This window comes from Apodemus sylvaticus, chromosome 3, assembly GCF_947179515.1.
Source record: "Apodemus sylvaticus chromosome 3, mApoSyl1.1, whole genome shotgun sequence".
Taxonomy (NCBI): Eukaryota; Metazoa; Chordata; class Mammalia; order Rodentia; family Muridae; genus Apodemus; species Apodemus sylvaticus.
The window spans coordinates 59,651,298-59,677,700 of record NC_067474.1 but is presented as its reverse complement, the minus strand read 5'-3'; the positions used below and the strand labels follow the sequence as shown (position 1 = coordinate 59,677,700).

Below are 26,403 nucleotides of genomic sequence, written 5' to 3'. Positions count from 1 at the left end.
AGCCAGTCCTGGGACTTTGGGTTAAATACCTGCCAATGATCTGTTCCCATTCCTGGATGGCCTTCGGACATTAGGGGGTACCGGGAAGCCCTGGGTGGCTCACCATTGCTGCTAAATATGGAGGGGCACCCAAGATAAAGGAAGGGGGTTTAAAAATGAGAGGGTAGAATCACACACCTCTGTATAACAGACAGACTTAAAATTCAGGTGTTGATCACACCGAGGAATTCTCAGTTATGATTGCGATCCAGGCTTGCGGTTCTCCGAGGCAGGGAAAACCAGCCCGGCTGAACCGAACTATTTCTAAAAAAGCAACTCTTTTTGCAAACTTGTTCTCACTTTAATTATAAAGGCACTGTCCGAGCCTTTTATTGGGGGGGGGTGGGTACGGTAGTCAAAAGTACAAAAGCTGAGCCTGTAAAAAGCCCGAGTTTGGCGCAGCATAGCACACGGTGATGCCACACGATGCCAGCACAGTTCCGGATCCTAGATTCTGGTGTAGACAGCTCTGGGATCCTCCACCCTTTACAGCATAGGACTCCCCCCTAGTAGAAAGGGGGAAGGCGGAAAGGCATGTTCTTTGGAGTTTCGCATCATCGAGGAGCTACCATGGTCCTCCGGGGCCTCGTACGTGAGTCTCAGTCCGATACACTTTTCAGTCCTGTCCGCCGGTCCCGGGGGATTTACATCTTTCAGAACCTCCCGAGTCAGTCAAGTTTCGTGCCTATCCCGGGCTCACATGGCAGACACGAACCGATCCACCGCGCCGGGGTAGGCGGTGGCGTGGCGGGAGTGGTAGGCACTGCCACCGCCGGCTCCCAGTTGCCCACCGGGATTGTAGCAGGGCCCCAGCGCCGCTCCGAACTGGCCGGGCGACGTGCGCCCGTAGAAGTCCACCGTGGCCTCTACACCGCCGCTACCTCCTCCCGCGGAGGGCGAGGCGGGTCCGGCCAGGCGACCCGCAGCGGCGGCGAAGAGCGCGCTGCTCGCCCCTTGCGGGTACGCGCCGTCGGGGCCCGCGTAGGCGGCGGCATAGGCGGCGGGGTTGACCGGCCGCGCTCCCGTGCACACCGCGGGCTGGAAGCTCCCGGTGCCCGCCGCGCCCGCCGCAGCCGCGAAGGCGCACGAGCCGCCCGCCGCTGACGGCGCGGGACCCAGATCGGGGCTGAGCGGCCGCTCGGGAACCAAGCCGAAGACCCGGCAGGGCCCCGGCGACGCGGCGGGGTAGTAGACCGGCGGGGGCGCGGCGAGCGGCGGCGCGTAGCCCGCATAGACGGCGCCCGGGTAGGCCGGCCTGGCGGCGGGCACGGCGCCCGGGAAGATGGCGGCGGCGGCGGCGGCGGCGGCAGCGGCTGCATCGTGCATGTAGGCCGGGTAGGTGGACAGGTCCGAGCGCTTGAAGCGCTTGCGGCGGCGCAGGAAGCTGCCGCTCTCGAACATGTCCTCGGCGTTGGGGTCGAGCGCCCAGTAGTTGCCCTTGCCAGGGCGGCCCGCCTCGCGCGGGATCTTGAGGAAGCAGTCGTTGAGGGTGAGGTTGTGGCGGATGCTGTTCTGCCACTTCTTGGGGTTGTCGCGGTAGAACGGGAAGCGCTCGGTGATGAACTTGTAGATGCCGCCGAGAGTCAGGCGGCGCTCGGGCGCGTGCGCGATGGCCATAGCGATGAGCGCGATGTAGCTGTAGGGCGGCTTCCCCCGCTGCAGGGGGCGCTTGCGTCGCCGTCCTCCCGAGCCGCGGCCCGCCGCCTCCACCGGGACCCCCGCGCCCGCCGCCGCCTCACCGCGCTCTTCCTTCACGGCCGCCAGCGCCTCGGGCTGCGGCGGGGGCGGCGGCGCGCTCTCGGCGGTCATGGCGCCCCGGTCCCCCGTACCCCCCGTCGTCTGCAGCTGCGGACGGCCGCGCAGGCCCCGATCCCGATCCCCGGGAGCCGACGCCGGGGCTTTGCGGCTGGCACGGAGAGCGCTGAGTGCAGGGGACTTCGGGGTCTGGAGCGCCGCGTCCACCGACGGCTCCTGCGGGGCACCGGCCTTGGAGCTTTGGTGCCAGGCGATCAGGGGATCCGGTCCGGACGTAGCTCCGAGGTCGGGGTGGTGGCAGCTGTTTGGGTCCCTGCGGGTCCAAGGATGACCGTCGAGGCGGTCCGCTGTATAGAGGGGGCTGCGGGCTGGAGTCTCGTGCAAGAGCAGTCAGTAGGGGCACCGTGCACCCCTGCGAGGACCGCCCATGCCGCACCCCTGCGGTGAAGATACAGCCCAAGCGGAGGGCAGAGAGGCGAGGCCAGTGGCGAGGCGGGCGGGCGGGCGAGCGGGCCGGGCCCGGTGGCGAGCAACTGCTCCGCTCTGCGGCCCTGGACTCCAGCCCGGAGTCCCACCGGCGCGGTGCTCTCCTGCTCACACCTGGGCCAGCTCCTCCCTCCGCTGGCTTCGCCTCCTTAAAGGCGCCAGCAAACGCGGGGCGTATCCACTTCCCTGCCCGCCCCCCTCCGACTCCCCCCTCCCCCGCGGCTGACACACCTCCCCAGGTAGCGGCTGGAGCCCCACAACGTCAGAGCGGGGAGGGCGCCCGGAGGTGTGGGGGCCGGCCCCCTCTGCGCGCCAAGCGGGAGACTGAGGCTCCAGGACTCTAGGAGCTCGTCCCTGCGCTCCTAAATTATGATCTGTCTTTGCGGAAAGTGGTGTCTAACGTGGAAAGAGGACTCACTGCATTTTCTTGTCCAGAGAGGGTAAGAACTGGATGAAGGTGGGGCGCGATTAATTATTGTGGGGGGCGGGGAGAATAGGAAGTTCTTAGGATGCTTTCCAAACCCAGGTTTAGGCTACCTGGCCCAATCTCTGGTCCAGTTCTTTTTCAGACAAGGATTCCAGGTCCACCGCAACTTTGTTGCCCTCCGGAACCTGAAGTCTGTTTTAGAATGCGCTTCTCAGCTAGTGGTGAGGTCGTGCCACAGGGAGTCGCATTACCAGGTTCCTGGGCTGTCCCGAGGTTTCATATCTCAAGAGGTGTTTAGGGGAAGCCTCATCATCGCAGCTCTTCTCCATAAGCGGGAGAATGCCCTGTTAGAGAGGACTCGGCACTGCTTCTCAATTCCTCCACTACCCCGGGCCAGGGACCAGCCTCCTATAGAGGCCTAAGATTGAAGACTTGGGGGAGGCTGCTGCAGTCAGTGTGTGTGTGTGTGTTTGTGCTCCAAAGTGTCCGATTTCTGCCTTCCTCTGGTAGGATTCGGTACTAGAGCGGGACTACCAGCGGCGCAGCCACACCCGCCTGGTTCGCTTTCTGGCCACTTTTGGGAGTGGTTGCGGTCCCATCTCAGGAATCTAAGATTTGGTTCTTAAGATTCTCACTTTGAAGCCAGTACCTTTCCTAGGGATGGGAATTGTGGGTGCAGAGCTCCGTGGAAGGTGCCTGACTGGAAAGAGACGCACTGCAGATGGTTCAGGTCTACCGTGGGTGGCCCTGCCTTCTGGTTTTATTGCGTTCTTCAGCGAACACTGGGCGGCTGCCTTTGGAAAGAAGAGGCGGAGAGCACTGATCCTCTCTCCCGCTCTTGGCCGGGCTTGCTTGAAGACCTTCCCCAGCAGGAGTGCGCCCTTGAATGCAGAGGGATTTTCTGCTTGCTTCTGCCCCTCACTCCTGCCCTGTAGTTTCCTGTCTTCCAAAGAAGCTGGGGGAATCTAGATTTCTCACGTTTCTTCCCCCCTCAAAGCAAATTTTAAGCTAATTATACGATTAGGAACGTCTGTGGCTCTCCATATTCCAAGATTTGTATTTCCAGATTTTAAATTTTGAGCGGTTATCTCAGTGCGATTCCCTACATTCTTGTGGCTATACAGAGCTGCTAACTGGCTAAAAGGCTGTAAATGGGCATTCGAGGTGGCTTGGCTGGTGACTTTCCACAAAGCCCAAGGACTTGAGAGTAGTCCTCTGATTTCTACAAAAGTTGTGCGTGTGTGCCTGTGCCAGAGCTCGTGCAACACACACACACACACACACACACACACACACACACACACACTTAATAAATGTAAAAAATAAAAAGCCATTGTATAAAGATGTTAGAACTACAGCTTTATGCCCGGAACTTGCTCCATTATTGGAAGCTGCTTCTTTCTTTGATTTTGTGTGTTTTTTTCCTTTCTTATGCTCTGAAATATATATTATTTAATTTGAATTCTGGTCGGAAGTGTCTTACTGGAAGATCTGGGTCTTAATAAATGCATAATTGCGGTCTTCCTTACTTCCAATGTGTGAGTAGTGGATCAGCTGTTTTGTAGTGGACTACAGAGTCTTGTGAGTTGTCTAAAACAGTTTGCTTTAATGATTGTTCGTGACTTTCTGATCACCCTCTGACTGCCTCTGACTCTGGCTAGAATCCCACAGGCCCTGGAGGTCTCTGGTCCTGCATCCTCATTCTTTCAGAATTCTGATTCCTCCACAACAAATGCCTTCCCTCTGCTTGGTGGCACCTCAGCCTTCAGGGATTAGGATCCTCAAGATCATGACTGCCAGGTCTGATGGGGAAAAAAGACACCTGAATTTTACTGCACACAATTTTATTCAGATAATGTACTTCTACACTTCATAGAGTGAGGGTTCTACCCATGATGCAAAATTCCTACAAATTATTTGATTAATAGCAACGTCATGAGTTTACCCATTTGGATCAAAGCAATATGTAAACATTTCCCTTCTACCCCTCCCCCATCTTTTTGAGCAGAGGTAGTTTGGTAATGGCTGAGTTCCCTCTTACTGGGGTGGAGTCACATACTCCATTTGCACTTGCTTGAATGCTAGGGGGTGATTGATTCCAGCCTTGAAAACTCTTTCTCCCAGTCCTGCCAAGGTGGGGGTCGGTAGCTGATCACAGGCTGGCAAATTTATTTCCTTCCAGTGTTCAACCACAAGTGTTCCCAGCACCCCTTGCTCTATTAATGGTATGTGTGTGTGTGTGTTTTGTTATTGGGGTGACACAGAAGGCCTGGAAGTCTTCTGCAACAATTTGAAGTTCTGAAGAGGTTGTAAATGAAATTCAAGAGTCATGGATATTCCTGACTCTGGTGTCTCTGCCTGCAGAAGCAGATATAACTGGACATCAGCCTAAAGTTCTTGGGGGTTAGAGCTGGAGAAGGACCTGACTGACCCAGGGCTTGGGAAGGAGATAGGACCATGGGTTGAGACACCACAGACCTCTGGCGCTTACTCTAGCTGGGTGGCCTCTTAGTCTTCTCTGGAGTTCTTTGTGTCTCCCTCCGGACCCTTCTTTTTACCCTTCTAATTCATTCAACAGTAATGGAAGATGCTCGCACATCTCAGAGGACACAGCCACCATTATCAGGGTAATTTTAGTGGAGACTGCCAGGCTCACTGGGTTGTATGGCTCCAGAGAGCACTGCTACCAAACCAAACCAAACCAAACCAAACCAAACCAAACCAAACCAAACCAAACCCAAACCAAACCAGCTCAGTGTGGTTGGTTTAAACAACTCCTGATCGCTCATCCGAGGCCCTGGGAGCCAGCCTGGGAACTTATGAGGCCTCATTTTCCCTTGGGTGAAATGAAGGTGTGCTTTCTCTTCAGAGTTAAGAAGATGGGGTAGGTATTGAGTCCTGCAGTCAGTCCAGCAGTTTTCTTTATCTTTTATGTTGTTTTCAGGTTGGAACAAGGGTGTGGCGAAAAGACCAAAACTTCTAGCTTGTGCTACTTGTGGGTGAAGTGAGATGCCCTCCTTGGAGAAGCACTAAGTAATTAAGGAAAACTTTCTCTGGGGCCTAGCTGGGATTTTGTATTTCCACAGGGGGTGGGGATGGGGATGGGGTGTAGGATGGTCCCAGTGTGCGGGAACCTCTCGGGCTCCTAGAGTAGTGTATGGGATCTTGGAGCTGACTTAGAAAACGCTTTCTCCCAGCTCATTCACTTACATAGTGTAAACAGAATTATTCCGGAGGGAGTGGGATACGCTAACACTAACCGGGGTCCAGGAGGCAGACCTGACACTAACTTAAGGAAGCTCCTTTCTTTGGGTGTCTTGAGCCCTAGTTTAACTCCAGCCACAGTACCTGGGGCATTCGAACCCTCCAGAGCGGATTCCCAGAGCAGGAGCTTCGCAGCACTTTAAAAGAAAAGGGGGCTCAGAGCGCCGAACCCCGGCTCTCGCCCCACAGCCCGGACCATCGGTGTCAGAGGCGGACCCAGGCCTGGACCTTGCGGGCGCTCCCGCCCTAGGGTGGCGCTCCACGCTTTCGGCTCCTGATGTTTCCACCCAGGACATCAAAGGCGTCAGCTCCATCACGTGCCCCGGGCTGGGGAGGGATAGGGTGGGGTGGACAGCGCCTTTTCAGCCTCTCTGGCCCGCGCTCACCAATTCGATTCCAAAATCCTGGGTGCTCCATTTGCCTTTTGGTTCCTCGGGCTGAGTCCGGGCTCTGTGTAATGTTCAAGAGAATCCAGGAAGCCCAGAATTTGCAAGGATGATTGTTCGTCTTTATTTCGGAGGAAATAAACTTAATTACTTAATTACAAGGCACCGTAGAAAGGCGCTTCTTTAAGCTGGAGGTCTGCTCCCTGGACCCGGTTCCTGTATCCTGCTCCCCCTTACCCCAGTGTAATTCTGCTTACAGTATTTAAGTGAAGAAACAAGCTCCCGGGATCCCCACACTACTTTGGGAGCCTAAGAGTCAAGGTCCCTGCACAGAGAGAGCGCAGTGGAAACGTGAAATCCCAGACAGATCACAGAAAACGTTTTGCTAATTACTTGATACTACTTCTTTGTGGGCATCTCACCTCTGCCCACACGTGGCACAGACTGGACGTTTTGTCGGCTTGTCTTTTTTGCTAGGTAGTCTCAAAAAGACCAGACATCTGTCCCCTTCCTCTTCGGGAGAGAGTTGCGCAGTACTAGGTGTTAGTTCCACGGTCAGAGGCACAGAAAGATTCTGAGATCTGCCTCCTTTCCTTGAGTCCTGGCCGCCCAGACGATCCGATCCGATCCGATGGCCAGGGTGGCGCCCTCTGCAGCTCTGTTCCGGGGTGGAACAGAAGCAGGTGGTGGCATGGGATGGCAGGGGGTGGGGTGGGGGGCGGCGGGAGGGGGGCTGCGGGGGCTAGAAGACATTTGAGCCAGGATATCCTGAGGTGGTGATGGTGGTGGTGGTGATGGTGGTGGTGGTGGTGGTGGTGGTGGTGGTATCTGCTTAGCTGCTCTGCCTGCCTTTTGAGAGTTTTGTTTCTGTCTGGAGTCCGGGGATGCCTGAGTGTAGTCTCACCTTCAGTTATTTTACCTGTCCTCCTCATTCTTGACTTGGGACAGAAAGATCACAGCCCAAATCACCCTCTTCCCTCCTGGAGGGCCAAGACCAGAGCAGATGAGTGTCTACTTATCTACCTAGGAGGATGTTGGGATTCCTTTGCTCTGTGGGGAAGGGAGGGACTCAGCCTACAAAGTATCAGATTTTCTATGTATCCAAGGCTCCAGTCTTCTGACTCTGCACAAGCTCTCTCCCAGTCAACTCCAGGCAAGCTCCAGGCTTTGCTGTGTCTGCCATTCAGAGCCCTTCCCACACACCCACTTTCCAGCTTTCTCTCCCCCCTGATCTTTGATCTTTCCTTCTTAAAAAAAAAAATTTTTTTTTTATTGTTGTATTTGAGACAGAGAATCACGGGTTCCTGGCTGGTCTTAAATTCATTATCTAAGAATGACTGGGGTCACAGGCATGCCCCACCACACCTGGTTTCTGCAGTGTTGGGATCAAACCTAGGGCTTCTGCAAGCCCTACAAGCCCTCTATCAACTGAGCTAAATACATCCTGGTCCTGTCCCCAGCACTCTCCTCCCAAAGACAACACTCTTAAAGAGCTCGGGAAAGCACAGACGTATAACCCCAATCCCACCAAATACACGAGAAGAAAAACAAAACAAACAACCCGTCCCCCCAAACAAGCTGGGACAGGCCTGAAGAAGGGGTGTTTGGCCTCCTCCAGGTAGACTCAGAGGATTCCCTGAAGCCCCAGGGAGACAGAATATTTAAATTATTTCTGTTTTTCTAGACTATGGATGGGAAGTATAACTTCATGCCATTGGGTGCCAGGCCAGCAGCACCCGTGCACAAATGCATGTGCACACTCACACCCTGTGTCTACTAGTCAGCAAGATAGGTCTCCAGGGCGCTGGGGGGCTAGCTTGGGAAACTGAGCTTGCCTTCCTAGTGTGGACATAATACAGGGGTGAGGAAAGGTGGGAGACTGGTATTGGGGTCTCTTTAGGTGTTGTGTGGCTCCCTACCTTCCCTGCCAGGCCAACTGCCCCAGGGTGGGTCAAAGGATCTGCTAGAAGCAAGGGCCTGATAATTAGCTATGGGAAGAGTCACAGTAACCACAGCCCCTGCTGTTTCTGAGGTTCTGTCACTTTCCCCTTTAAGGTTTTACCCTGTCCTAGATGAACCACCTCATTCCTGTTTCTGCTTATGTCACCTTTGGGGCATTGGCCAGTCAGAGGAGATTGACATCAGTTTTATCTGACGATGAGCAAAGGGTTCACGCTCATGTAAGCTGCTCCATCTCTGTTCCTAGACATCCTCAGCTGGCCCAGTTTTCTTTCTCCTCCTCTTCCTCCATCTCCTCCTCCTCCTCTTCCTCCCCTTCCTCCTCCTCCTCCTTCCTCCCCCAGGGTCTCTAGAACCTGTCATCCACAGTATTGGACCAACCTGAACAAGAGCAGAAACAGAGGATCTTCTTGAAGAGAAGAAAGGGAGCCCGGTTCTCCCCTCCCCCCCTCCCAGGCTTGGTCAGCATTTTGTCCATGGCCCTAGGCAAGCTGATTGGGCTGTGGCTGACCACATGGAGGTGCTGATGCTGACAGACCCAAAGCAGGTAGTAATCCCCAGGTGAGGAGACTGAGCCAAAACCAACAAGAAGACATTTGAAAACTGTTATGAAAACATTGTAACTTTATAGGAGACAAACCAAGAAGAAGACATCCCCAGCTGCCTGCTACTCGGTGTTCATCTCTTCATTTTCTCCTCTGTGTTTTCTTCCTCTTTGTGTTCTGGTGGATACAAAGAACACGAGGTTCACACAGATGTCACCATAGTGTGCATCTAACTGTAGTTTCTGCACATGGGGTATTTACATTATTTTGTAAATATAAATACACAAAGCATCTCTCTCTCTCTCTCTCTCTCTCCCTCTCCTCCAGCCCAGGGATCAATCTTATTCCTTTGTTGCTGTCTACCTTGTGTTTTTGTGACAAGGTTTCACTGAACCTGGAGCTCGATATGAGGCCAGCTCCAGGGCTTTTTCTGCCTCCATCTTTCCAGCACCGGGATGACAAGTGCACACAGCACCAGGATGACAAGTGCACACAGCACCGGATGACAAGTGCACACAGCACCGGATGACAAGTGCACACAGCACCGGGATGACAAGTGCACACAGCACCGGATGACAAGTGCACACAGCACCGGATGACAAGTGCACACAGCACCGGATGACAAGTGCACACAGCACCGGGATGACAAGTGCACACAGCACCGGATGACAAGTGCACACAGCACCGGATGACAAGTGCACACAGCACCGGGATGACAAGTGCACACAGCACCGGATGACAAGTGCACACAGCACCGGATGACAAGTGCACACAGCACCGGATGACAAGTGCACACAGCACCGGGATGACAAGTGCACACAGCACCGGATGACAAGTGCACACAGCACCGGATGACAAGTGCACACAGCACCGGATGACAAGTGCACACAGCACCGGGATGACAAGTGCACACAGCACCGGATGACAAGTGCACACAGCACCGGGATGACAAGTGCACACAGCACCGGGATGACAAGTGCACACAGCACCGGATGACAAGTGCACACAGCACCGGGATGACAAGTGCACACAGCACCGGATGACAAGTGCACACAGCACCGGGATGACAAGTGCACACAGCACCGGGATGACAAGTGCACACAGCACCGGGATGACAAGTGCACACAGCACAGAGTTTTGGGTGGGAATTGGGGATTGGATTCAGGTCATTGTGCTTACAACACTTCACTCAATGAACTGTTACCCACTCCCTCTTCCTTTTTTAAAGCTAGGTTTTGCTATGGAATTCAAACTGGCCTCAAATCCACTATGTATCCCAGGCTGGCCTTGAACTCACAATCATTTGGCCTCAGCTGAAGGAACTAGACATATGCACTGCCACACTTGGTTCTCCCTTCTTTTTTATTTGTAATTGTGAATGAAACTGTTCAGCATGGATGTATTAGCACGCTCGTGGTAGCTGGGCAATTACGTCATTTCCAGTAGTTTTTGGTATAGGTCATGCTGCCAGGAAAATGTTTGTACAAGGGACTTTTTATTTCTATTGAAATATCCTTGATAGAAATTTCTGAGAACAAGATCTATAAGACTACGGATGCTTTTATGGTTCTCTACATTTTTAAAAAATAATTTATTTTTTATTTTATGTGCATTGGTGTTTTTCCTGCATGTATGTCTGTGTGAGGTTACTGGACCGTGGAGTTACAGATCACTGTGAGCTGCCACGTGGGTGCTGGATCCTCTGGAAGAGCAGTCAGTGCGCTTAACTGGCAGCCCATCTTTATGGTTCCTAATACAATGCCACCAGGATGTCTCTATGTAGATCTTGCAGTTCATCCCAACTGATGTAGGTAACATGTCTGTCACCACTAGAAGTTTCCTGCTGCCCTTTTGGGACCAAGTCATCCCATTGTAAGCAACCATTAGTCCACTTATGTTGCCATAGAGCTATTTGCATGTTATAGAATCATGTGGAATGGAATAGTGCAACATCTTACTCTTTTTAATTAATACAAATAATTTTAACGCTCCAAGTCCGTTTACTTCCATTGAGGAAATGATGTTCTCTCATATGAATCTGCCTCCAGTTGTAGGCAGGTGGGCTGTTTCCAGTTTTGACTGTCACAAACAGAGCTGTCTGAACATTTGTGTAACATCTTTGTGTCAATACACTCTTTCTTTACTCTTGGCACGTCGTCTGTTTTGGTGTGCCAGTTTGCATTTTAAATAACTGTTAGGCCATTGTGCAGACTTTCATTTCTACCACAGTGTGCTGGAGTCCAGTTGTTCTGTCTCCTCACCGACACTCTGCATGCTCAATCTTTTTTAAAAAAGTATTTTATTGCCAGGCAGTGGTGGCATACAGTGCAGTGGCATGCAGTGCAGTGGCATACAGTGCAGTGGCATACAGTGCCTGTGGTATACAGTGCCTGTGGTATACAGTGCAGTGGTATACAGTGCCTGTGGTATACAGTGCCTGAGGTATACAGTGCAGTGGTATACAGTGCCTGTGGTATACAGTGCCTGTGGTATACAGTGCAGTGGCATACAGTGCAGTGGTATACAGTGCCTGTGGTATACAGTGCCTGTGGTATACAGTGCAGTGGCATACAGTGCCTGTGGTATACAGTGCCTGAGGTATACAGTGCAGTGGTATACAGTGCAGTGGTATACAGTGCAGTGGCATACAGTGCAGTGGCATACAGTGCAGTGGCATACAGTGCCTGTGGTATACAGTGCAGTGGCATACAGTGCAGTGGCATACAGTGCAGTGGCATACAGTGCCTGTGGTATACAGTGCAGTGGCATACAGTGCAGTGGCATACAGTGCAGTGGCATACAGTGCCTGTGGCATACAGTGCCTGTGGTATACAGTGCAGTGGCATATAGCTCTTGTGTCATGGGTTCTTGCCTCTGGTACAGCTGACTCTCCGTAGCCACTTGGTATGCACCCTTTTGTCATAAATTTGACTTTAAAATGTTGTATTTTGCCAGGCAGTTTTATGCCCAGGTGGCAAACTCATGACCTCCGAGTTGGGTTTTGAACGGGCTCATCTCCTCTTCCTTGTGTGGGTACAGGTGGACTGTATGAAGAAAGAAGCCCAATTCTGGGTTCGTGTCTCAGCTCTGTGAGGTTTCCCATTTGCTCCCAGGGAGTTCACCTCATGGTCAGGACACTGGGTGGAGACCTGCGCCCTCACAGAGCATCTCACAGAGCCACGGCGAGGCTTGAGTAAAGAAAGGAAAAGCATTGTGAACTGTAAAGCGCTGTATCCGCAGGTGCATCCGTGTTCCATAGACCGGAAGACAGTTGCCGGAGTGCTATTGTCTGATTCTCAGTAGCCCTGAGGACCCATGGCTGCCATCTCTTGTGGGTACCCCAGGGCTGAGGGGGCTGGGCTGCAAACCTTTGCAGAGTGAAAGCATCAGAGCAGAGACAAGCTGCCCCCAAACCCTGTCTCCGTATGTATAAAGTGGGGTCACCAGGCTGGAGAACGCCAAGAGAGGCCAGAGGTCACACAGTGCATTTCTGGAGTCAGGTCTTTTCGTCTAAATTTACATCACCACAGGCTTCCATTCTCCCAACAGCACTCACGGGGTCTTTACTGTGTGCTGGTTTCTCAGCTGACCACTTTTTGGGTAGATTGGGAAAGTGGGGTATAGTTCTGTTCTTAGATTGTTCAGAGTCTTGAGAGAACAACGGTTGAGGTGCCATCTAGACAAGTCTCTGCTTTTTCTGGAAGCAGTCTCTTTTGTTTAAATTAAGAAAAAGGTCTTTTTTTTTTTTAAATGCACATTGGTGTTTTGTCAACATGTGTCTATCTGAGGATATCGGATCCCCTGGAACTGGAGTTACAGACAGCTGTGAGCTGCCATGTGGACACTGGGAGCTGAACCCAGGTCCTCTGGTAGACCTGGTTTAGAGCCAGTACTCTTAACCGCTGAGCCATCTCTCCAGGCTCTGAGGTGATTCTTGATTGTGGTGAAGAAGTGCGGCCACAGAGCCACTGGGCGGAGGAGTGCCCTCACCTCCTTATCTCATTTTAATGACCATCTTAAGTGGAGCTGCTGCGGCTTCTAGGAAATAAGGAAGAAGAAGGGTCACAGAACTGGCAAGGAATAGTCTCCCCTGGGAAATGGTGACTGCAGGCTCCTACTGTTGTAAACGGGCTCAGTCAGGGAGAAAGAGTAAGGCTCAGGTACTTATGGAACCTGGATTCAAACCCCAGCATTGCCCTTACTTGGCTGGTTATTCTCCGTGAGATTGTGGTCTCCTTTGCAAAACAAAGGCAGACATGTTTCCCTAATGGGCTCCTTTGAAGGAGATTCAGTGGCTAAGATGGAGCCCCTAGCCAGCTCCAGATCTCTGCAAGCACTCAGCAAAGGGTCCATTCATTGCCCTGCTCTGGCAGCTTGAACAGAAAAGCAGAGTCCAAGAACTCCTGGCTCAGGCCTTTGCTTCAGAGAGATGGGCCTGGGAGGCAGTAACAAGGGCAGTAGCAGAAGCTGGGTACCATGTCACTCAGCAGACAGAGGCAGGGCAGACTCCACGAGTTCAAGGCAAGCCTATCTATGTAGTGACTTCCATTCCAGAAAGGGCTACATAGTGAGACCTTTACTCAAAGACAAAACACAAGAGGAGTTCCAGAGGTGGATAAAGACTGAGGCCTAGATACTGGGTCCTTCCCCGAGAGCTGTCTCTGTCAGTCCGTGTCTTCTAGGTGGAGCCTTCATGCCTGACTGCACAGGGTTTGGGTTCTGCAGGGTCCCTGTGCACTGTGGTCTCTAAGTCAGGAACTCATGAAAACCTTCCGGCTTTGAATAGCCTCATGGATGCTGGGAGACAGGAGACTGGCTGTGTTTTGCCAGTCAAATCATTTGTCTGTTCTTTGTCAAAAGCAGGACAGACATCCACACTGCATCAGGGGCTGTGGGTCTCAAGAGGTGGAGAGCCTTGGTAGCCAGCAGCAGAAGCCTGTGCTGCACCCTGGTGGAGCTGAGTCTATGCGTGCTAAATCCTCCTTTCCACGCAGAGCTTAGGCTGAAGGTCTGGGTTCTGGGCTCCTGCCAGAACCAGAACCAGAAACCAGAAGGGTAAAGATTTTGACTCTCAAGGTCCCAGAAGCACTGGGAGCCCCGAAGCCTGCCGGATCCCTTCTTTTACCTTGACTATGCTGAGACTAGAACCGATTCAGAACTGAAGGCATTAAGTAAGGCAGCCCAACTGCTTGCCTACAGACCAAGTGGTTCACTTAGGTTTTAACTTTGAAAAATTGTGTTAAAAATGTATAATCTAAAACTCAGGGTATGCTCACTTGTGACTGGGATTGTCTTGAATCTATACATGAATTAGGGAAAGTTTTTTTTTTTTTAATCTTTATTCTTTAGGTAAAATGCCCTTTAGTAGCATGGGCCATTCACAGTGGGAGAATCTGGGTAGAAGCGCTAACAACAGCCCACGGAAGGAATTCCCAATTTACAGACATGTTTATGTTCTTATTTATATAGACTTATTCATATATTTATATTGCTTACACTCCTTGTTTATAGAGGGTCTCTGAGTTCAGCAGGTGAGTGAAGGTCCCAGATCAGATAATATGGCTTCATTTAGGAAGCCAGTCCTGTCTCTCGCCCTGCCTTGAAGCTGCTACATGCTAGGAGTTTAGCAGCTTAGGGAAGGTGCCAGATGGGTAATAGACATCCTCTCCAGGATGGCTCTGTGAGCTGAAGACACACTCTGTGGAATGGATGTTAGAGCCCCAGGGGCTTATGGGCATCAACGTTACTTCTGGTTATTTCTTGCTGAAATTGGAACGTCACTGGGGCTAAGTCCCTCCCCTTGTACTGGACAGTCAGTTGGTGATCTTTGAGGAAGGGATTCTAACATGGGATGCTGTTCATGTGGTTCCACTGATGTGCTGAACAATGGTCTGGATGAACTGAGCTAACAGGCAGGTGAGACAGGAGTCTCTTAGGCATAAGGGTTTTACACAGAGGGTGCTGCTGCTGCTGGTGGTGGTGATGACGGTGATGATGATATAGGATCTCACTCTGTGGCCCTTACTTGGCTTGGATTACACTTTATAGGCCAGACTGGCTTCGAACTCACAGAAAGCTGCCTGCCTTTGCCTCCTGAGTGTTGGGATTGAAGGTGTTCCTTGGCACATCATGTACTTTAAATAATAGTGATTTTCTTTAGTTCAATAGAGAGAGGCAAACAGATTGCAGGTAAAGTATCCTCTAGTAGGTACTGACACCCCCAGAAGGGAAGCTGGGATAGGAGATCCAGAAACAAGCCCTTGGTCTATATTTTTAATTTAATTAAACATTTTGATATTGCAAACATGTGTGTGTATGTGTGTGTGTGTGTATATCTATCTATCTATCTATCTATATCTATATATATATATATCATATCACATAGTATAATACACCTCAGTGTGGTAATGAGTGTGTTTGTATGTGACCAGTCGTAATGCTCAGTTTTTAGATGAGTCCCAGAAATGGAATCACTAGGTCATAGATCTAAACATATTACATTGGTTGTGTATGTGTGTGCGTGCCGCAGTACACATGTGTAGATCAGAGGTTATCTTTCCAAGTGAGTTCTCTTCTTCCACCCCCTGTGCTCAGGAGCTAGACCATCCCCTCTCAAGGCTCTTCCCACCCTCCATCCCCTATCAAGTCTCCTCCCATCCCCTATCAAGGCTCCTCCCATCCCTAGCAAGACTCCTCCCATCCTCCCATCCCTAGCAAGGCTCCTCCCATCCTCCATCCCTTATCAAGGCTCCTCCCATCCTCCATCCCTTATCAAGGCTCCTCCCATTCCCCCCATCCCCTATCAAGGCTCCTCCCATTCCCCATCCTCTATCAAGGCTCCTCCCATTCCCCTTCCCCTATCAAGGCTCCTCCCATTCCCCATCCCCTATCAAGGCTCCTCCCATCCCCCCCATCCCATTCCCCCATGTCCCCATCTCCTATCCTCCATCAGGTCCCTTCCCATTTCCTGAGCTTTTCCTTCCTTGTCCTTCCCCAAAGGCCTCTGTTGTTTTCCGTCCCCCTGACCCTGGCCTGCCCTCACTCCTCTTCCTCCTTGTAACAGATGTGCCACCTTTCTAGGAGAGCTGTTCCTCTCCCTACAGCTGGAGGCCAATTTGTCTGAACTGGATTAGAAGCTGCTTGCCACGGGGCAAATGTCCACTGAGTGGAGAACCGTGAACAGAGAGCATGGCTATCGCCTGAATGAGGATTTGCTTGAAGCGCAGTAATCTAATACTTCAAAGCTCGTTCCTGCCCCGCGGGAGGCGAGGGAAATGGAGTAAGAGTCTGCAGACTGGCCTCACAGCACAGGCTCTGCAGAGGCTTCCTTTTCACACCTGTGTTGGCCAGTTTGTTTATTCAGAAGTTTCTCATTTCCATGTAAACCACAGTCCCTGATGGCAATTTGGCTTTGACTCTGTATCTTCCTTTGCTTTATTTGGTTAAAAATCAATCGTGTGCGCATGCGATCAGGCACACACCCACGCGCACACACACACACCCTCTACACGCAGTGGGCTCCTAGGTTTAACACTCCACTCGTTGGGAGAGCTACTGTGTACCTCAGGACAGCGGAAGACCCTGGGATCTGCTCTCTAGACCCTCACTGGTGAGTGCTACCACCCCCACTTAGGGGAGAAAAGAAATTCAGAGACTTAAATTCAGTTAACTTTGTCAGGGTCACCTAGGGAATGGGCTATGGAGCTGAGACTTGAACCTACCTTGGATCTTTTCTCACATCAAGTCTGTATCTCCTACAGAAGGGACCCACACTCATCATTTCAGGAGCTCCCAAAGCCCCTTCCATGAGGGAGGAAAGCTGAGCCTCAATCTCCCCTTACCTGTGTGGGAGATGAGGGGCCGTCAGGTCTCTGTCCCCAGTGTGGTGCTGATGGAAGGATAGGAAGCAGTGACTTTGCCCTCACAAAAGGACACAGTCAGCCTCCCAATGTTCCATGTCATTCACAGGATACCTCCCAACATAGCAGGAACACCTGGGTCACATGTAACCTCGTGGACTTGGCTTCTCAGTTTTTAAAGTGTGAATCATTGGGTTTCTGCCCATTGTGCATTTGAGGCTGTGGTGTTCAGTTGTAGTAACCCAGGACAGACTAAGATGGGGGTTTAAAAGTAAACCTAGAGACTGAACCTTTGTGGGGACTCTGGCTGAGCCCCTCTAACGATGAGACTGTGGGCAATGTTCACCCCCTCACCCAGACTCTGGGTCCCTAGGAAGGACATAGGGGAGATCACGGAAGAGCTCACCTGCATGGCTTCTGGCAGCGTGGAATGAGACAGCAGCCATAGAGCTGCCAGATGGTAAGTTGTCTACAGGAAGCCAGAGCCTGTCAGTGAAGGGAGGAAAGGCAGACCCGGCCTCCAGAGAGGGTGGAATGTGCTGGGGCCATGGAGCAGCCAGGATGGGTGGCTGAACTCTGCAGGCTTTGTGGAAATTTCCACCCAGGCCCCACACTGTGCTGTCTAGAAGGGATCAGAGCCGAGAAAAAGATCAAATTCAAGCTGCCACAATGATATCAAGAAGGGCGGAAGTCTAAGTCCTATCTCCTCTTCCTGCTCCCTTCTCTAAGTTCACATTCCCTTCATCAGCTTATCAAGGGCTCCTGTCTCCTCCCACTATCTTCCAAATCCTACATACATGCTTGTGTATGCACCCCCCACACACACAGACACACAGACACACAGACACACACACACGCACATGCACACACACACACACACACACACACACACACACACACACACACTCATTCACTCACTCCTAGGATTTGGATGTTCTTCCAAGAAACAGCTCACCATTTCTCCTAACAGATAGCATGGGGGCAGCTTCCTGAATTGCTCTTAGGGCTCATCCATCCATCCATCCATCCATCCATCCATCCATCCATCCATCCATCCCTCCATCCATCCCTTCATCCACCCATCCACCCACCCATCCATCCATCCATCCATCCACCCATCCATCCATCCATCCCTTCATCCACCCATCCACCCACCCATCCATCCATCCATCCCTTCATCCACCCATCCACCCACCCATCCATTCATTCCTCCATCCACCCATCCCTCCCTCCATCCACCCATCCACCCACCCATCCATCCATCCATCCCTTCATCCACCCATCCACCCACCCATCCATTCATTCCTCCATCCACCCATCCCTCCCTCCATCCACCCATCCACCCACCCATCCATTCATTCCTCCATCACATCTACCCACCCAGCCACCCATTCATGTGGCTTATTGTCCTCATTAGCTGAACATTTGTTCTCAGAGACACGTTTCTGTCTTTAGAATCTCTTCAACTCCCACCAGCATTTTCCTTCTTATCCTCAAAAAGACTTTGGAATTACCATTCAGACAGTATTTTATAAGATGATTAACCCTGTGCCTATCCCCTGCTGGTCCTGTGTCTAGCTTTCAGCTTTTGTCTAGCTCTGAGTATTGCTATCCCTATAAAGCTGATTTTGCTGGAATGATGACATGGGGGAGGGAGAGGTGGAGCACGGATCACCTGGGTTAGAGTCGTGCTTGTTTAGCATACCAACTAGAGCGTGTGGCTTACTTCTACAAATCTCTAGTCTTTTAAAACGTGTGATGAGATGTTCATCCTTAATTCCAAAGCCATATGAATTATATGAGATAGTGTTTGTGAAGCTCTTAGCATGCAGCGCACACTGACAATTATCACAGTCATCCAAGTGTGCAGGCCTTTGCGCGACCCACTTTCTCCGCTTAACTGCACTTCATAAGTTTCCTCTCTCGTTACTCATTGCTCTTGCTTTTTCTTTTGATGCCCACAAACTACTTCATTCGCCATCGTCACAATTAGCTCAGGCATCTCCTTGTTGTTGGACACTTAAGCTATTTCTAGTTCTCTCCTATAAATAACGTGATTAATATTTTAGCATGTAAATATATTTTAAAATAGACTAACCTAGCTTTGTCCAACATGCTTTTTTGTCTCAAGCCCCTGAAGACTCCTGTGGTGAATTCCATCGGTACAGAGAAGACAGACTGTTTCCTGACTTACGGGAGCACCCAGTGCTGAGTGGGGAGTGAGCCACGGTGTGCAGGGAGGACTCTGTGCTTTATGGCTGAAGTCAAGTGGACATGGCTGGGTGGTTGACCAGTGGGGACGTTAGCCTCCACCCAGACATGCTTCTGAAAGGCTCTCTAGAATTTGTATATGGTCAGGAGACCTAACAGAAGGAGGGACAACTGTTCTTATAGGCAGGAGAACCAGTGTCAGCAGTGGTGGGAAGACAAGGAAAGCTTATTTCTACCCCAGGGGCTTGGACTGTGAGGGATGAGAAGATGGCATCTTGGGGAGTGAGTTACCAATGGTTGGAGCACTGCATGGGAGCACTCTCAGGGAGAGAGGAGAATGGCAGGAGTTGCACCAAGCTATTTCACTCTTGGATTGCAAGTTCAGGTACCAGGGACTTCCGTGAGTGAGAACCCTTGCTTACTGGGAGTCTAGATGAGCTACTAATGATGAGGGTATGGACTGCCAGGTTGCTGTACCCACTCACCCTCTCCTCAAATCTGGACAAGTCACTGCCACACTCCCAAGTGCCAGGCATACTTTATTAATAATAATAATAATTATTATTATTTAATATGTGGTGTGAGAGTGTAGATGTGTACATAGAAGGTATAAACGGAGGTCAGAGGACAACTTTTTTTAGTGTCAGTTTTGTTCTCCAGCTGCGTGGTCCCTCATTGAACTTCACAAGTGCTTTTAAACACTGAGCCGTGTTCCTTCTCCCACCAGACATCATTAAAAAACAAGTCTTGGGGAAAAGATACAAGACAATATTCCTGCAGCATCAGACATATTCACGTCCATCTCACGAAACTGAAACTAAACACAACTCCTCCTTCCCTTTCCCAGAGCCCCTGGCAACCACATTTTAATTTCAATATCTATGAATTCCATTGCTGTAGATCTCATACATGAACAGGATCTTTACATAGTCAGCTTTCGAGACAGGGTCTCACTGTATAGCCCCTGCTGGCCTGGAACTCACTGTGTGTCAAGGATGGTCTCAAATTCATGGAGATCCATTTGCTTCCATTTGCAGAAGCCTCCTGAGTGCGGGGATATTAAAGATATATGCCGCTACACCCAGCAAACCTTCAGTTTTAAAAGAAAAAGTATTTCATGTGTATGAATGTTTGGCCTGCATGCACGTATACGCCCTCGGGCATGCGGTGTTTATGGATCCCGTAAGTGGACAGGATCCTGCAGACTCAGCTTAAGGAGACTGTGTGCCACACTGGGCATAGCTTCAGCATTGGAGACCTCAAAGCCCACCCCAGTAGTGACACACTTCCTCCAACAAGGCCACACCTACACCAACAAGGCCACTCCTCCTAATAGTGTCACTCCCTAGGGGCCAAGCATTCAAACATGTGCGTCAGAAGAGGGAGCTGGGGCCCATGGAACTGGAGTTGTGGAGCACTGTGTGGGCTCAGGGGAACTACATCTGGGGTCTCTGCGAGAACAACAGGTACTCTTAACCTCTGAGCCATCTCTCCAGCCCTCACATTCAGGATTTTGTGATTGTCATATTTCAGTAAGCATGTCCTTAAGGTCATCCATGTTGAAGTATGAAGTAGGAGGGATTTCCTTCTCTCCCAACATTGCTTCTTTTTTCTTTTTTCTTTTCTTTTCTTTTTTTCTTTTTTTTTTTTTTTGAGGCAGGGTCTCATGCAGCCCTAGCCTTGAACTCATTACGCAGCCGAGGATGTTCTTGAACTTCTGATATTGCTGCTTCCACTCCCCAAGACTGCAGGGGTGGACCGCCAAGCCCTGTTATGCAGTGCTGGGGATCTAACTGGGACTTTCTGCTGGCCAAGCAAGCACTCTACACTCTGAGTTACATCCTTAGGCCCATTTTGATTTAGAAACAGCATCTTTCTATGTAATCACAGGTTGGCCTTAGATGTTTTGTACGCCAGTCAGACTCTGAACTCATGACTGTCTTCAGCATCTTGAATGCTGGGATTGCAAGCCTGTTCTACCACATCTGGATATCTATATCATCTATACTATATCCAAATATACCACACCAAGTGTTGAAATCCTTTCCAAAAACCAGGCTTCGAACCACTGCTCTGGTGTCCTCCCACTCCTTAGACTGAGAAGCACATGAGAATCAGAGATCTCTTTAATCCAATAAGGTAATACCCAGGTGTGGTGATCTGAATACATATGGTCCTCTTAGACTCACATGTTTGAATGCTTGGCCCCTAGGGAGTGACATTATTAGGAGGAGTGGCCTTTCTGGTGTAGGTGTGGCCTTGTTGGAGGAAGTGTGTCACTAATTGGGGTGGGCTTTGAGGTCTCCTATGCTCAAGCTATGCCCAGTGTGGCACACAGTCTCCTTATGCTGCCTGTTCCTCAAGATGTAGAACTCTCAGCTCCTTCTCCAGCACGGTGTCTACCCACACACTGTCATACTTCCTGCCATGATGATAATGGGTTAAATCTCTGAAAGTGTAAGCCAGCCTCAATTAAATGTTTTTCTTTTTAAGAGTTGCCGTGGTCATAGTGTTTCTTTTTTTATTATTTATTTTATATATTCTTTGTTTACATTCCAAATGATTTCCCCTTTCCTGTTTGCCCCCTCCCCATATGTCCCATAAGCCCTCTTCCCTCTGCCCATACCCCAATCAGCCCCCTCCTACTTCTCTGTCCTGGTATTCCCCTACATTGCTGCATCAAGTCTTTCCAGGACCAGGGCCTTCTCCTTCCTTCTTGGGAATGATTTGATATGTGAATTGTGTCTTGGGTATTCAGAGCTTTTGGGCTAATATCCACTTATCAGTGACTGCATTTCATGTGTGTCCTTTTCTGACCTCACTTAGAATGATATTTTCCAGTTCCACCCATTTGCCTAAGAATTTAATGAATTCATTGTTTTTAGCTGCTGAGTAGTATTCCATTGTGTAAATATACCACATTTTCTGTATCCATTCCTCCATTGAGGGACATCTGGGTTCTTTCCAACTTCTGGCTATTATAAATAAGGTTGCTATGAACATAGTGGAGCATGTGTCCTTATTGCATGCCAGGAAATCCTCTGGGTATATGCCCAGGAATGGTATAGCAGGGTCCTCTGGAACTGGTTTCCAGTTTTCTGAGGAACCGCCAGACTGATTTCCAGAGTGGTTGTACCAGCTTGCAATCCCACTAGCAGTGGAGGAGTGTTTCTCTTTCTCCACATCCTTGCCAACACCTGCTGTCTCCTAAGCTTTTAATCTTAGCCATTCTGACTGGTGTGAGGTGAAATCTCAGGGTTGTTTTGATTTGCATTTTCCTAATCACTAATGATGTTGAACTTTTCTTTTCTTTTCTTTTCTTTTCTTTCTTTCTTTCTTTCTTTCTTTCTTTCTTTCTTTCTTTCTTTCTTTCTTTCTTTCTTTCTTCCTTCCTTCCTTCCTTCCTTCCTTCCTTCCTTCCTTTCTTTCTTTCTTTCTTTCTTTCTTTCTTTCTTTCTTTCTTTCTTTCTTTCTTTCTTTCTTTCTTTCTTTCTTTCTTTCTTTCTCCCTCTCTCTCTCTCTCTCTCTCTCTCTCTCTCTCTCTCTCTCTTTCTTTCTTTCTTTCTTTCTTTCTTTCTTTTTTGGTTTTTTGGATTTTGTTTTTTTTGAGACAGGTTTTCTCTGTATAGCCATGACTGTCCTGGAACTCACTCTGTAGACCAGGCTGGTCTCGAACTCAGAAATCCACCTGCCTCTGCCTCCCAGAGTACTGGGATTACAGGCATGCACCACCACCACCCGGCGATGTTGAACATTTCTTAAGGTGCTCTCAGCCATTCGAAATTCTTCAAGTGAAAATTCTTTGTTTTGCTCTGTACTCCATTTTTTAATAGGGTTATTTGGCTCTCTGGAGTCTAACTTCTTGAGTTCTTTGTACATTAGCCCTCTGTATATTTGTATATTAGCCCTCTGTCAGATGTGGGGTTGGTGAAGATCTTTTCCCAATTTGTTGGTTGCCGTTTTGTCCTTTTGACATAATCCTTTGCCTTACAGAAACTTTGTAATTTTATGAGGTCCCATTTGTCAATTCTTGATCTTAGAGCACAAGGATTAATATAGTAAAAATGGCCATCTTGCCAATGGTCATGGTGTTTCTTTACAGCAATAGAACACTAAGATACTAGGTCATCAGTGCTTTACAGGGAAGAGGGATGGGTAGGAGGCAGAGCCCAGGGTTGGTCCTGGTTTCTGAGTCTTGTATGTTGTTAGCATGATGAATCTTTCTTACTCCCAGTTCCACAGTATCTCAGGTCCCCATCGACTGGCCAGGAAGTGAGACAGGATCACAGTCCTATTCTGTGGGCAAGTAACTTGTTACAAGGCCACCATAATGACAATGGATGGTTAACGAATCTCCACTGAACAAATGCAGTTTTCTTAGTGATAAATTCCCGGAGCATGATGGGAGGACAGAAGAGAGGGATCAGGAAGAACACACTCCTTTCCACCGTGTGTGTGTGTGTGTGTGTGTGTGTGTGTGTGAGAGAGAGAGAGAGAGAGAGAGAGAGAGAGATGGTCCATAGCTGAATCTTCAGCAGCCACTTCCTTCCTCTGTAGAGCCAGTGCTCGCCAGTGTTCACCAGTGCTCACCAGTGCTCAGGAGATGCTTAAGTGTGCCTGGGAACCTGAGCTTGGCTGGTCCGTCAACTTACGTATTTTCTCTAGCTGTACTGCTGAGACACATTGCTGTTGTGACATTCACAGGTATAAAGTATAACTGCTATAAAGTAATACATGCATGTCAGACACCTTCCATGATCCAAGGGTGGGACTAACTGGAGACAGAGAGAGAGAGAGAGAGAGAGAGAGAGAGAGAGATGCCTGCAGAGGTCAGAAGAGGGCACTGGATCCCCTGAAACTACAGTTACAGGTGGCTGTATGCCACCTGCACATGGGTGCTGGGAACTGAACCTGGCTTCAGAACACCAGAGGCTCTTAACCATGGAGACATCTTTCCAGGCCAAGATTTGCTTTAAAAAGAAAGCCACACTGAATACAAATACACAAACCTCCCATTCATAATTGTGTTGTTGTTGTTGTTGTTGTTGTTTTGTTAGACAGGGTTTCTCTGTGTAGGCCTGGCTGTCTGTAGCTCAGGCTGGCCTTGAACTCACAGAGATCCACCTGTCTCTGCCTCTTGAGTGTGGGCATTAAAGGCATGGACCATCACCACATGGCCCAATTTATCCCTTTAATGTATAAAGTTTAATGTTTTGGTACATTCACAGATTTGTACAATCATCTCCATAATCAACTTTAGAACACCGTGACCCATCCCCCACACAGTGTTACACAAATGGTCTCTAGTTCAAGCACCAGTAGTTTCTTCATTCCTATCTGTAATCTCGTGGGCAAGCTCCTTACTGTCTACACTTCTTCAGGCGTTCTGGGCATCTGAACTCCCACCAGAATCACCCATGCATCAGCACTCACAGTATACTAATGTTTCTATAGTACACATCTTCAAACATTTCCACATTACTCAAGAAAATAAGTTCTAAAGGCCTTAGGATAATGTTGTGATGTTTATCACTGCAACCCCATTCATGGTAACAATGTATTTACTGTATTAGTGAATTTTCTTATTGTTGTGATAACTTAAGAGAAGTATTATCTTATGTCACTGTTTCAAAGATTTAAGTTTGTCACAGTGGGGAAGCATAGGGAAGCACATGGTGGCAGAAGCATATAGTGGGGCAGTGCCGTGGGATAGACAGGAGCAGGTGGAGATGTACACATGGGATAGACAGGAGCAGGTGGAGATGTGCCATGGGATAGACAGGAGCAGGTGGAGCTGTGCACATGGGATAGACAGGAGCAGGTGGAGATGTGCACATGGGATAGACAGGAGCAGGTGGAGATGTGCACATGGGATAGACAGGAGCAGGTGGAGATGTGCACATGGGATAGACAGGAGCAGGTGGAGATGTGCACATGGGATAGACAGGAGCAGGTGGAGATGTGCACATGGGATAGAAAGGAGCAGGTGGAGCTGTGCACATGGGATAGACAGGAGCAGGTGGAGCTGTGCCATGGGATAGACAGGAGCAGGTGGAGATGTGCACATGGGATAGACAGGAGCAGGTGGAGATGTGCACATGGGATAGACAGGAGCAGGTGGAGCTGTGCACATGGGATAGACAGGAGCAGGTGGAGCTGTGCACATGGGATAGACAGGAGCAGGTGGAGCTGTGCACATGGGATAGACAGGAGCAGGTGGAGATGTGCACATGGGATAGACAGGAGCAGGTGGAGATGTGCACATGGGATAGACAGGAGCAGGTGGAGATGTGCACATGGGATAGACAGGAGCAGGTGGAGATGTGCACATGGGATAGACAGGAGCAGGTGGAGCTGTGCCATGGGATAGACAGGAGCAGGTGGAGATGTACACATGAGATAGACAGGAGCAGGTGGAGCTGTGCACATGGGATAGACAGGAGCAGGTGGAGATATGCACATGGGATAGACAGGAGCAGGTGGAGATGTGCACATGGGATAGAAAGGAGCAGGTGGAGCTGTGCACATGGGATAGACAGGAGCAGGTGGAGATGTGCACATGGGATAGAAAGGAGCAGGTGGAGATGTGCACATGGGATAGACAGGAGCAGGTGGAGATGTGCACATGGGATAGACAGGAGCAAGTGGAGCTGTGCACATGGGATAGACAGAAGCAGGTGGAGATGTGCACATGGGATAGACAGGAGCAGGTGGAGATGTACACATGGGATAGACAGGAGCAGGTGGAGATGTGCACATGGGATAGACAGGAGCAGGTGGAGATGTGCACATGGGATAGACAGGAGCAGGTAGAGTTGTGCCATGGGATAGACAGGAGCAGGTGGAGATGTGCACATGGGATAGACAGGAGCAGGTGGAGATGTGCACATGGGATAGACAGTAGCAGGTGGAGCTGTGCACATGGGATAGACAGGAGCAGGTGGAGTTGTGCCATGGGATAGACAGGAGCAGGTGGAGATGTGCACATGGGATAGACAGGAGCAGGTGGAGATGTGCACATGGGATAGACAGGAGCAGGTGGAGTTGTGCCATGGGATAGACAGGAGCAGGTGGAGATGTACACATGAGATAGACAGGAGCAGGTGGAGCTGTGCACATGGGATAGACAGGAGCAGGTGGAGCTGTGCACATGGGATAGACAGGAGCAGGTGGAGATGTGCACATGGGATAGACAGGAGCAGGTGGAGATGTACACATGGGATAGACAGGAGCAGGTGGAGATGTGCACATGAGATAGACAGGAGCAGGTGGAGATGTGCCATGGGATAGACAGGAGCAGGTGGAGTTGTGCCATGGGATAGACAGGAGCAGGTGGAGATGTGCACATGGGATAGAAAGGAGCAGGTGGAGCTGTGCACATGGGATAGACAGGAGCAGGTGGAGATGTGCACATGGGATAGAAAGGAGCAGGTGGAGCTGTGCACATGGGATAGACAGGAGCAGGTGGAGAT

General features: G+C 50.2%; 1 protein-coding gene across 1 annotated transcript; it reads right to left on the bottom strand.

Annotated features, from left to right (window-relative positions):
- Window positions 1-393: 393 nt before the first annotated feature.
- On the bottom strand, window positions 394-1,848 carry Foxe1 (forkhead box E1). The gene has a single exon (XM_052175475.1). It carries the CDS (start codon window positions 1,846-1,848, stop codon window positions 736-738), a length of 1,113 nt encoding a protein of 370 aa, XP_052031435.1. The 3' UTR covers window positions 394-735.
- Window positions 1,849-26,403: the final 24,555 nt, after the last annotated feature.